This window comes from Vollenhovia emeryi, unplaced genomic scaffold (genome assembly GCF_000949405.1).
Source record: "Vollenhovia emeryi isolate VEMERY1.0 unplaced genomic scaffold, V.emery_V1.0 DF939134.1, whole genome shotgun sequence".
Taxonomy (NCBI): Eukaryota; Metazoa; Arthropoda; class Insecta; order Hymenoptera; family Formicidae; genus Vollenhovia; species Vollenhovia emeryi.
The window spans coordinates 2,289,877-2,302,598 of NW_011967232.1; the positions used below are offsets into that span (position 1 = coordinate 2,289,877).

A 12,722-nucleotide genomic window follows, 5' to 3' on the forward strand; every position below is an offset into this window, starting at 1 on the left:
AATTGAAGGTAACCTTCATGTGACCTTCAAATTACTCTTCAAGGTCAAACCTATGGTACCATCTTATGTCCCCCTCGAAACCATACAACTTTTGTCTGAAACATTTTTTCATATCTCTTTTAGTTTTTTAAAAAATCGACTGTATAAATTAAAATGGCCCACCCTGTATAAGCTTGTGATACCGCTGTTCTGATAATAGTATAGCGTACACATCGGTGGACCGCTGATCTGTAAAGGAACTATGTAAATTATATGATAATCAATCTCGAAATGAATGTGCTAGATTGTCAATTTAACTTCATTGCACACTCGCGACGCGGAACTAATTGTAATTTCAATGTACAAATCGATTAGCACGATTAATTATATAATATCGAAATTAAGGAAATACACATTTTAATTAAACTTGAAATCAATTGTTTCGCAATATTAAGCTAGTCGACCGTATTGCAACATGCGAAACAGAAATTATTGGAAAATATCAGAGAGCAAATATTAATTTACAACATATGAAATTACAGTTGACATAATGAGTGCTACTTTGTCCACTTTTGCGTATTAATATTTATGTTACGTCCCATTTAATACAATGCGTAGTCTAACGTAATTATATCATTTAATAGTGAATCAATGTTCCATTTTTCTCGCTGTTGATATTGTGTGTATTGCGAAATCTTTTAATTGCTTTTTCACGCACAGAAGGGTACACTCAGTTTGCGCTATCTACATATATTATAATTTACGCGTTTGAACATTTGGCAAAATGCAGGACATAAGATTACATATGTTTCACAATATTAAGCCACTTGCTTGCCATTTAATTATCGTATATGCGCTTGTTCATTACACTATATGCGGTATATGTAACGTGTACCTACGTTATGAGAAGATATGTGGAAATTAAGAAAGTGAGAATTAAATACGAAATATGAGTTATTTATAAGAAGTAGCGAAAATTACATAAATGACGTATTCTCTTATTTTTCACATAGCGTGTTTTATATAATAAAGCTTACCTTATTATTGTTATTTATTACTATTATGTTTCAATTTGCTAACAGCAGTGTTTTTCAAATCGATGCACATAAAATAATAGATTCAAAGAGACTGTTTGGTTTATAGTAAAAAGATTTTTGTACAAAGAATTTAAGTCGCGGAACGTATTTTTTCAAATATATTCGCTATACAATGAACGAATGCATTACGCAACTCGTCGCTTGATGTAATATCAATAAAAATTTAAAAACTTCATTTCTTCCATAAATGCAGACATAACCGTGATGCATTTATACGATTTAAAATTTTTTTAATCCCACGTAATGTATTTCAATACGTATATATTTTTCCAAATATTTTTTCTCTCTTTTACATAATTAAAAAAAATAAAAAATTTAATATACTTTTGCTACAATAATGTATCGCAATAATTTTCATCATTTCCTTATTTATTATTTTATCTGAAAAACGTATCATGATATTAAAGAATTCAGATTATTCATTATTTTTATCATAAGCAAAGTTTATAAATCGGGATCATTAAATTTGTGATTTATACTCGTAAAAATATGCTCGCAATTCGGAAGCAGTTCTGCTTAAAAATTAACGACGCGGCATTAACGTGTGCAATTGGTCAGATCGTGTCATAGGTGCGTTTCACTAAACGATGAGCGAGGCGTACGTAATAATGCGTCGTAATCCACGTTCGCATGAATTTGTATGCCTGCATCTACATATGTAAACTGTTGCAGCCGGGAGTATCGTGGGCCCGGAGCTGGAAATAACACGAATCACGCGTCTCCATATGGGACCGTATCTCTGCATAGCGTCCAACGGGGTGCCACCAACAGTCAGCAAGCGGATCCTCCTCACTGTTCACTGTACGTAATTTCGCTGCGTGATCCTAGATTCCATTTTATGGACAACGTTAAGGAACACTTCCGTCCAAACGGTAGCGCGAAACGTGGTGGTGAAATACGTAAAGCGCTGCATTAAATGGCTTTTCCATATCGCGATTGAGAGAAATATAATTAAATGCGTTTCCGTTTTGCAAGACGAGAAAAAAATTTTACGCGAAATTATTTAATCTCCACAGAAAAACGAGGATTAATCGAAATTTATTCATAATCATAGTGAATTAATCTTTCAAAATAAAAATGCTATAGAATATGACGTATACGCGACCTAGTAACGTGCGGCGGTTCATACAGGTTTTATATGTGCTTCCTAAACGTATCTAATTTTATATAAACCACCGCGTGTTACTAGGGCGACGTAATATTGTTAGAATTTCGGTCTGAAATTTTTAATTCAATCGAAACTCCGACTATTCCGCTTTTGTTCTTTGCTTTTCGCGCATACATAATTGTGGAGATGCATAATTGCGAATGATATTTTATTCAGCTCTGTTCTGTTCTGGCAGTAGAAATCCTTTCTTATGCGCGCGTCGCGCGCTTGTCGCAAAATATAATTTAAATTGTCGTACTCGCGTGTGGTGTGAGCGATCTCGCGTAATGACGTCTCTCGGGGTAGGCATGGTGAATAGCTGATCCCGAGGGCCATTGTTCCTGAAAACGGAGTTAAATCTTTCCCGCCGCTGGCTACGTAATTTTGCTACGCTATATAACAAGTCGCTTACTACGAGGACAAGTGACGTTTCTGGATTGATTAAAAAATAAGAGAACCCTTTTCCCCCTTCTAGGGAGCGTGTTTTAAAAATGGAGTGCTGGAGCTTTAGTAAGACTTTTGTGTCAAACGTCAGACGTTGTACCTTGTGATGAGTTTGGAAAATTGGATGTTTTATCAATTTCTGTCTTGTGTTTTCACGTTATAATTTTTATCAAATTTATTTGATAAAGCTATACTTTGTTAAATTAATTAGAAATAACAGTATTGCATAACTTTTCGTCTCAGAAAATGCTATGGTAATAGAAGAGAGAGATGTATGTGTGAAATTTTCTAAAATAAAAATAAGATATTATTTTTCAAGCAATCAATAGCAATATTTATATTTTAACGCATACTTTATTTAAATATGTCATCTTGCACAGTTCAGCCAATGGTGTGGATCGAGAATCAGCTAGTGGGTGCTTACGAGGGGCAAACTCTTACGTTAGAATGTCGTAGCGAAGCTCATCCTAGTCCTATCACTTACTGGACGAGGCCATCGAACGAAACCATCGCGAATGGTGGGTAGATACATATTTATCTGATGTAGTATGCTTTGCTTTCTCATCGACAATAATATAAAAATAGTGCATTGGAAAAAAAAGAAGTCAGTTAAATCCGTTTGTTGAAAAGCCAGTATTTTAAGTGACCTATTTTATTCGTACTTTTATCAAGCGAACAAAAATATGTCTTTTTCACAACAAACAACTAACTTATTTGTAGGTTTATTTGTAGTAAATCGAACAAAACGCCAATCAGTATACGAGACGGTACAAATACCTTTACTAGACCATAACTCAATTCTTAAATATTTTACATTTACTGTTAAAGAAAATTATGTCTTCCTAAAGATATCAATCGATAATTGCACAGGCATCGACGTCTCATGAACTTGATGTGCTTCTCTTAAAATAACATTTATCATTGAAAAATCCGTGAATGATACTCATTGTCTGGAAAGAAGAAAAACTTGAGAGTTTTAATGAAACCGAGAGCGCGTTTCATTCCAATTTGTGAAATAATTGTTACGAGTCCTTTTCTTCTTCGCCTTCTCCTTTTTTCTGTATGCGCACGCCGGGAGGTGCACGCACGAGCAGCTGTAATGCAATTCGCCTTAATTACACCGCGCTAACGCGGTCGTTTCACTCTAATTGCTACCATGCACCTTTGCGATATGCAAGGGGTTAAGGGCAAGGGCAGCGGCATTAAAACTTAAGACGTGTGCGTGCCATCTCGTGTCGGGTCGTTAATCCATGACAGCACCCTCCGTACGGGCTAAAATTTTTCCTTAACACGTTGTAATGAAAGATCTGCAAATCAATTAAGAACGCGCAAAATTGTTCTTATGCAAATTATAAGTTTTATCTATTATCGCGATTTCGATCTAGCTTAATTGCCGTCTGATAAAGTTTCTCATAATTTCATAGATTGATAAGATTAGCTTGAAATTTTTATCGATTGGTTACAGAAAACTATTATTAGTTAACGTGATTACAGCAGATACTTTTTAATTAAATATTTTACCTTGTACATGCTGGTTTTTACTTGTATATTTTCTTACGTTTTTTTATCTAATAGGGACTGATTTTGCAAGGATCGTTATGACAATAAATGTACTTCACTTTGCATTTATGAATACGCGTGTTAATGTAAATAATCTTACTTATTATTAAGTTAGTAATTGTAACTTTAGGTTTTTCCAGAGTAACACAATTATTAAAGAAAGATGTTAAGTGTAGGCGAAAGACGTAAGACGATTGAGTGGAAAAATGAATTACCCAAATTATACAACCGGTCAATACCACAATAAACTTCCCTATGCTATTACACTGCAATGTTTTGCATAGATTGTATTGCATATCCATTTCGTTATTAGAAATATCCCGACAATGTTCGTATGGTAACGTATCAAGTGTATCGTATCTCACGGATTTTCGAATGCACATTTGTAAAATCGCGTACACAATCGGCGTGTGTGCAGTGAGTAAACTTTCGCGAAAGAGCGCGATTTTTTTTTATTGTTACCGATAACGCGACATGTACCGATATGAGCGCCGACAAACTTTCCTCTGAAATAACGGTTCTACATCGACAGTGCCGTAGCCTGGAACTAATAACATGAAAATCGACATTCGCGTCGTCTTCCACGTGCCAGAACGAAAACGACATTTGCACGAATAACACGGCCCGTTCCGTGCGTACTTTGCACGGTTCCATAATGTTTAAGCGGCTCGGAGCGTAAATACGAAGTTTACTGCCGCATCGATCTGAAATTTTCTGTTATTCCCGGCTGCCATGGAAGCCTGTCTAGTTAGTGCTTCTTTATTCGCGGCAATGAAACGAATTAGCTTTTTAACGAGAGACAAGTACAATTGCATCAATGCGAAAAAGCCGGTTTTGTGCGTAACGCAGGTTTCCCGCGTTAACAACCTTCTGAATCATTGACTTCGATTAGGAGAAACGCGAGCGCATTTTTCATCCAGTCGTGCATGCGCCGAGCTTCGCGAATTTCGTTTTATTAATTATTGATGATCTTTTTTGTTAACCGACACATTTTTAATATAACGAGTTCGTTTCTTTATAAACTGCACATGCAATGTTATATGCGTGTTGTGATCGATCGCGTGAATCTCCACGGAAATTAGCGTTTACAATTGCGATGTGTGCTTCAACTTGCATTTATCGCGTTTAATCTCTATGCAGATATTTTCAACACTTTTCAGACGAGAACTATAAGGTCGAGACAATTCCTAAAGGATTATACGAAATGACGATGAAGCTCGTCATAAAGTCCATACGAGCGCAGGATTTCGGATCCTTTCGGTGCGTGGCGACCAACTCCCTCGGGGAGACCGACGGCAAGATAAAACTTTACAGTGAGTAAACATCTATGAACTTATTAATCCGTATAAGTTGTACGCAGTGTACTTTTGTTCCGTGCACGATTCGCGCCACTTATTCCCGCATATAGAACGTTTAATCACTTTGTTATTCCAATTCGATTCCCAATTCCTTCATTCCTTTTACATGCTGCGTTCCCCCGTACGAAAAACTACGTACGTGCACTAAATATCTCGTTTAATTTTCATACGTGTATTATCACGCGTATCGCCTGTATGTGTGTTCCAATATTCATGCTGTAGTGATTACCTGACACACAGGTAACACAGTACAGGTAATACAGTAATTACGTGATGCAGATAATTTACTGATAATTAAATTTTATTTTGTAAATGTTACACACGCTCCTTGCTCCTCCGCTTCCTGTTTTTCCCGCGTTGCGCGTATCGCGCGCGCGGAAAAAGGATTAGTTACTCGCGTGCTCTATATTTCATTTGTGCAAATAATAAAAAAAATAACGACTATTACACTTTACTAGATTACACAAACTTGAGTCTTGCGTTTTTATTATTATTATTATCATTATTTCTTTTTCTTTAATTATTTTTAATCGCGTCAGCCGTACACATAAGGGATTTTAATCAGTTTCGCTTATTACCGGAAAACACGATACAGAGCGTTTTGTAGTAGTCAAACATGTTTCGCAAAAACGTATGGATTAAACTCATTGTGGCGTAATGGCGTACGCAGCGAGACGAATGAAAAATCCACGCGTACCCCGGCGCACGATTGTTTCGGGGGGGGGCAACGAAACATCTCCCGGGCCGGGATTAAACCAGCGATCTCGTAGGGCGCGATTCTTAAGCGGATAACTTATCGGTTTATCGCCGATCGATATTGCCTCCTCGACGTAATTGCCCCAATCTCAGTACCAATGCACCTCATTGCCCGCACGGCGTTCCACGGCGCCGTCGCTTGATCTCCATCATCGTGCATATGAACTTCGGAAGCAACCTCCGTTCTTGTTTACCCTCGTCCCACCGTTTACCCTTGTCGCGTTGATGGGGCAAAAGAGCCGGCGATCTCGCAGAGCATGTTGTGCGCCGCTCGTTAGCTAACTACGTTAGTAGCTATTTTCCGCGTAGGGGAGGAAAAGTGAAATAAAAGTGAAGAAAGCGCTCCGTAAGTTTCTGACATCGTTGCGGCGAATCAAACCGCAGTAGGGATAAGGGACGGAGTCACGCAGGGTCGAGTTGCGTCGCGTCACGTCATGTCATCTCATCTTCGCGTCACCGCGTCACGCGTCCATTCCGTTTGCCGTCATTATATTTCATTGGATCTCACGCGTGAGATTCAAGTGGCGAGCACGCCAAATGCGTAAAGCACGACCCGTCCGTCCGTTCCGTCCGGCCTCGCTGATGTTAATTGATCGTCTCTCCAATTAGAGTGTCGACGGGGGTGAGGGAAGGGATAGGGACAGCGAGGAGGGACGGGAGCCGGTGCGCTCGAGAGGTGAGGAAGAAAACGACGCGGACAAAAATCGCCGTTCATTGATGATTGGATAACGGAAAGGGGCTGGCCGTGCGGGGAGGCACTTAATTACCAGCAATTACAAAATAAAACGCTGCTGCGGCCGAAGCTAGGACGCGGGAAGGCCCGGGGACACACCCGCGCCCGGCCTGTACTCGGCCATCGCGAATTTCCATTCTCGCGAATCACTTCTCCAATAATTAGCCCAGTAGTTTAATCCAGCGTCCCATTGAAATGTCGGTCGACCTGCACGCCGCCGCCCTGTCGCTTATTATCGGGGAGCTTTTTCCGCTGCAGCGCCGACGTGGCGCACACGTTTAACAACATTAGCAATAATTACCGGGAGGAGGGCACGGGCCGCTCCGGATTACATGCTCCGCTCAAGTCGGTTAACTTCGATGGGTATCTTACGTGAGCTTGATTACGCGTAGGAGAGGGCGGAGAGGTGAGAAAGAGGAATTACATCGACGGACGCGGCGCGGTTCGCGCGAAAAGGGGTGCGACGAGTCGCGAGGGGGATGCTTTAAGGAGCGGCTGAAGGCCTGCGTCCCACGATACTAGAACTTGGTCCAGGTTCTAGTCCCGAGAAATGCGTAGCCAATCAACTTGCAGCTTTTATGGAATAGCTGCAAGTTGATTGTCTGCGCATTTCTCGAGACTAGAACTTGGGCCAACTTCTAGCACCGTGGATACAGGCCTTAAGACCGCGAGGGAACTTTGCGCGCCACCGCCGCGCTGGTCGTTCCGAGTCTGTACAATGACGTGCACGCATGGCATGCAAAGTCTGTGCATGATGGCCTATATTCAAATTGCATTATATCGCCGGATGAGGGAACGCGCGCGCGCGCGCTCGCGCGTGTAGATGTGACCGATAAACGCGCCGTGGTAGCCACGGTCGTTAGTTCACTTTTGCTTCGCTCGCTGGCAGAAGCGGATGTTCTTTGAGAAAGAATTAAGTCGCAATTGGCCCGGCAAATCTGATTTCGCGAATACCCAGTACTGGCGCCGGCCAAAGTAACTTCTGCGAGATTATTAGCAATTAGCGATTATTCTGTCGTTATTTAGTACGTTAGCGCTGAAAGTAGTCGCGTCGAGTTGTACGGTGATGGACAGAATGGTTGCAACACCTTTTTCTTTAATGTGTTTAGGAACGTGCATTTGAATTGGGGTTACGTCCCAAAAACTTCTTCTCCGAGGAATATTTTACTCGACGGCCATTTTCAGCGTTTCCGATCTACTTCTCGAGTAGAATTTGCCGCGGAGAAAGTGTTTTGGAACGTAAACCTGAATCCAAATGCGCGTTCCTAAACGTTTATTTAAAAGAGACAGTGTCGCAATTTCTTTCCATCACTGTATCTACATTTGACAAGTTGCGTGAGCAACGTTCAAATGATTAAATTTCTCTCGATTTTTGCGGAGACTGCACAGAGTCGCGCGAATAAAATAATTGCGCGCCTCCGCCTTTTAGCACCTTCGCCCCGCCGAGACAGGGACGGCGCGGATAAAACTTGCGAGGTATATATCCGCAATTCCTCGCGTTATTCGTAATTCTTGGCGAGAGACGGATGAAAAGATAAATGGACAGAAGACAAGTTGAATTATTTTCGCTCCGCGGTTGATCATTGCTCACCTTCGCGCGCTATAAAGCGCGTTATCGTGAAATGGCAGGCATCACCGGTAGTGGAGTGAACAGAATTACGGTTTCTTACGGCGGAACACATTACTGGCTAATTGCAGTGAGGTGGAAGAGGCCGCCTCTGAGCATCTTAAACCGCAGTCGCAATATTCATTACCGCAGACACAGCCGGCATCAAAGACGATGGTATAACAGCGCGCTAATAAATGTAAATTCGCAATTTAAGGCGAGGGCGAGACGAATATGGTCCGCTTCGACGGCTTTTCGGTAGCGCAGCTCCGACCGCAATTCCGATATTCAACCGCGAGCGCCAGTGTCCGAGCGTATTAATTAATGTATTTATTAAATTGTGCCGTTACACCGAACTGTCAGAATCGCCGAGAGCACAAATTCCGCATCTGTACTTCCGAATACGCTGCCGCGCGGCGTACGCTTTCCGAGATTTGCAAACAGCTACTACGAGTAAACATAAACGCATTGACCTTGCAGAAGTGCAAACACAATTGTCGCTCGCGAATTGAAATCAACGTTGCATAAGCTCCTGCACATCGAACGAAAGTTGATTACTATTTCAACAATGTTTGGCCCACGTCTCTGTTCACGGAGGTAACTTTCAGAAACTGAAATATGCAAAGAGACTTTAAAGGCATGACATTACAAACAAGCTCAAAGATTCGTTAGACGAAAGTGTACTTCTCTTTCCTCATAAAAATCATTCGATTAAATGTTAAATGATTAAGTAATTCAGAGGAGTAATATTATTCGACCAGAGCTGGCAATAATTTAATTATAGAAGATGCATTTTTATTAATTAAAAGAGACTTATTGCGAAAAATATTACCTCAGCCAGAGTTTGTTTATTTAAATATCACATCTTTCTTTTGCTTCTTTTTCTGAGCTCTTGATTAAGTTGCGCGAGCATTTGTCTGTGTGTCGCAATTGCAGGAAAACGTACATCCACCTTTATTCTTACATCTGCAACATCGTGTTGTAATCTGTCAACAGTAACGTTTGTCTCTCAATTGTTAGCGATTGTCACCTCAGCATGTTATGCGGCCCGCGCGCTGTCATTCTGCGGATTAATTAGAAAAAGTCTACTTTCGTCTCGTGCGGGAATGTCGATGCACGCGCGAGAGAATTAATATCGCTTCCGAACTCTCGACATTTCGACGGAGTGTGCAAGTGACAAGAGCTCTCCGGGTTTGCGGGAACACCGTACGGACGACATTCCAATACGTCAAACCGGGGAGCATCGCGCGGAAAGTCCGACCGCCTGGCCGATTATTTTTCCGGTTATTACTCGCGGACAGGCTTTACCGATATCTCGATTCGCCATTTACGCCCGTTTCGCTTCAAACGCGATTCGACGTAAAGCGGCTTTCTGCGTTGCATACCGCGACGGACGTTCAATCTCCATTCAGACGATCGGGCCGATTTTTAGGCGCCAACCTTTATCAATGATCCAGCAATTAGCTGATGTACTTTTTATTCGTTATCGTGAACTTTTATCAACACCACGATCGCGAAAATCACGATCGTGTTTATGTCGCTTCACAAATATTTCTATTTAATACGGAATACTGTTTACTTCACGGACGGACATCCGTAGTAAATGACTTTGCATTGAAATCGATTGGTAAAACCAATGCTAGTAAACAACGATAAGCATGGCTTAAATTAACGCAGAGGCACGAGCTTTTAGCTTCTATAATTAACTTTGAAGTCGCGCTGTTTCTATTCCCTCGTAATGGATTGCATATATTTTAGCTCACGTGTTTTTAATCTCATTTGCTCTAATTAAGATATTTGCCATTTCAATTTGCTTATAACTTGCTAAGAATAACTTAATTATTGACGCTATATCCTTTAGTTAAACTTAATATGATGCTTGGTTAAAAACTAGAATATTATGAGTAAAGATCGCCTTGTTTAAAAAATAAAAGGTATAACAACTCTCGGAAGAAAATGAAACGAAGCAGGATACACCACACATTAGTTTCTCGACACATTCTTACTAAAAATCCGTACTAGAAGCGTACTACAAAATATTTCGCTTCCTATGAAAAGCACACGATACGTTATACTAATTTTGCTTATCGAATTTATTGTATCGTCATACTTTCAGGGATCGATAAACCGCCAACAACGCGCAGACCAGGCACGAGGCGGGAGTCAAAGAAGACGTGGAAGATCGATCACAACCACGAGAAGGCCGTCGGTATGAAAGACGAGCCGATGCTAAAGGGCGACGATATTGGTGACGAGCAGATCGATTTTCAATCGGCGACGGCCTCGTCGTCGTTTCATCGTCACTTACTTACGAATCTCGGGATAACTGCCATGACTGTGATACTAGCCGGTGGCTTATCCACGTAGGCCATCATTGTGCATCTAGAAACTATTACGATTAACGCAAGACGTTCTCCGGATACGAGACCAGGTCATGGTACGCTGGCGAACGTTACAACGAAGGAATGTTGATAAGAATGATGCTGCGTAGGTTCGCTGCTCTCCGTAAAAGATCTCTTCCTGTTGTACATGAAATTTGCGTAGAGCGAAGGGTCGTTTTTACATGGGGTCTCCGGAGTACCCGGCTGATCGGGCCAGAGTGACCAGGGTACTTCGCGAGAAGCGTAATTAACACATTGCAAGCCGAACTAATAGACTTTCCTCCCTAAAGACGTAGAAAGCCACCAATCTATTAACCCCTTTGCGCCATAGTAGCTGGCTTTTACCGTTTCCATTCCAAGCGGTAACTCTGTTGACCTCGCCATCACGTGAAAAAGAAAATCTGTAGTTCCAGTAGGGACGGACATACATATTATTTGCGATAATATTTTTGGATTTGTTAATAACACAAATGCCGACAAAAAAAATTATATTTCTATTCACTCACTAAATTATACTTTATGCAAATACATTTTCTATTTTTACATTTATCACAATTTAAGCGTCTATTTTAATTTGTCGAAAATTGCATTTAGTAAAATACTATTTGTTTTACAAACACACGTAAATAATGGCATTGCTGCGAATATATGTTGTCATCATTTTTGCATTTCAAAATGTTAACTAACAAGTGTATATAGCTTGCAATATGCTAATAATATCTAAATGTACAAGGGCGTAAAGAATGGAAAGTGAATGTATTATATTGCATTACATGTAGTTGGATTTTAAATAATTTTAAATGTAAAAAGTCGTTGTCTGTTGTTTACTAAAATTTGCAGTCATCTTTTTTGCCTGATTTTAAAGAATATATATACGCAGAAATTTTAATTTCATTTCCTTCTTTTACTATTATAAAAAATGTAAATGTTAGAAAGTGTTAAATTTAGTTACATTTTATGTAGAAAGTATCAATTAAAAATAAATAAATCCTCTTGTACATATGTAGCATGGATACTGAGAAATCTGAAATAATAGGTTAAAATTTATTTATTAAGAAATAAAAATAAAGAAGTAAAATATAAATTAAATAAATGGATAATTTAAGTAATAAAAGTGCTACATAACAATGCCAACAAATTGTCATTGCTTCATGAATTACGTTTGCAATATAATTACAATTTGCCGATTCAATTTGTTTTTCGAGCTTATAAATTATGTCGCTCTGAAGCAAAAGAATGTGCCTCACAGGAAATATTTCCATCGAGAAGAAATTTATTTCCCTTAAAGCGTGTCACAAAAACCTTTAGACAGAGAGAATTGCAAAACGGATTACATTATAAGCGGGCTATTCTAATGATCTCTACATAATAGCTATAAAGAGGACTAGTCCATTTTATTCAAACCGATAGTGAATGTGTTCTTTATTCTAGTTACGGGTACGGATAATGTAATAATTCTTTATAAAATCTACCTATATTGCCTCTTAAGGGAACCGATCGAATATTCTTTATTGCTGGCGCATTAATTATTGTGACAGCGACGGGAATGGATTATGTAATTGATTTTATATTTAATCCATCAAGCGATTTAAATAATGCAGGGAATTGTTAATAACAACCAATAAAAATTTATAGCGCATAACAAATATCCACATACGAAA

At 39.8% G+C, this 12,722-nt stretch overlaps 1 protein-coding gene across 2 annotated transcripts in view; it reads left to right on the forward strand.

Annotated features, from left to right (window-relative positions):
• The window catches only part of LOC105567824 (neurotrimin-like), a 91,025-nt gene extending 79,061 nt beyond the window's left edge, over positions 1-11,964 (forward strand). The window contains exons 5-9 of one of the 2 annotated variants that reach the window (XM_012023025.1): positions 1,749-1,877; positions 3,048-3,185; positions 5,388-5,540; positions 10,797-11,078; positions 11,120-11,964. In XM_012023025.1, coding sequence (XP_011878415.1) covers positions 1,749-1,877; positions 3,048-3,185; positions 5,388-5,540; positions 10,797-11,047 — 671 coding nt within the window. In that variant the 3' untranslated portion in view covers positions 11,048-11,078; positions 11,120-11,964. Of the gene's footprint in view, positions 1-1,748; positions 1,878-3,047; positions 3,186-5,387; positions 5,541-10,796 lie in introns of both variants that reach the window. The other variant, XM_012023024.1, reaches the window with a different exon arrangement.
• Positions 11,965-12,722: the final 758 nt, after the last annotated feature.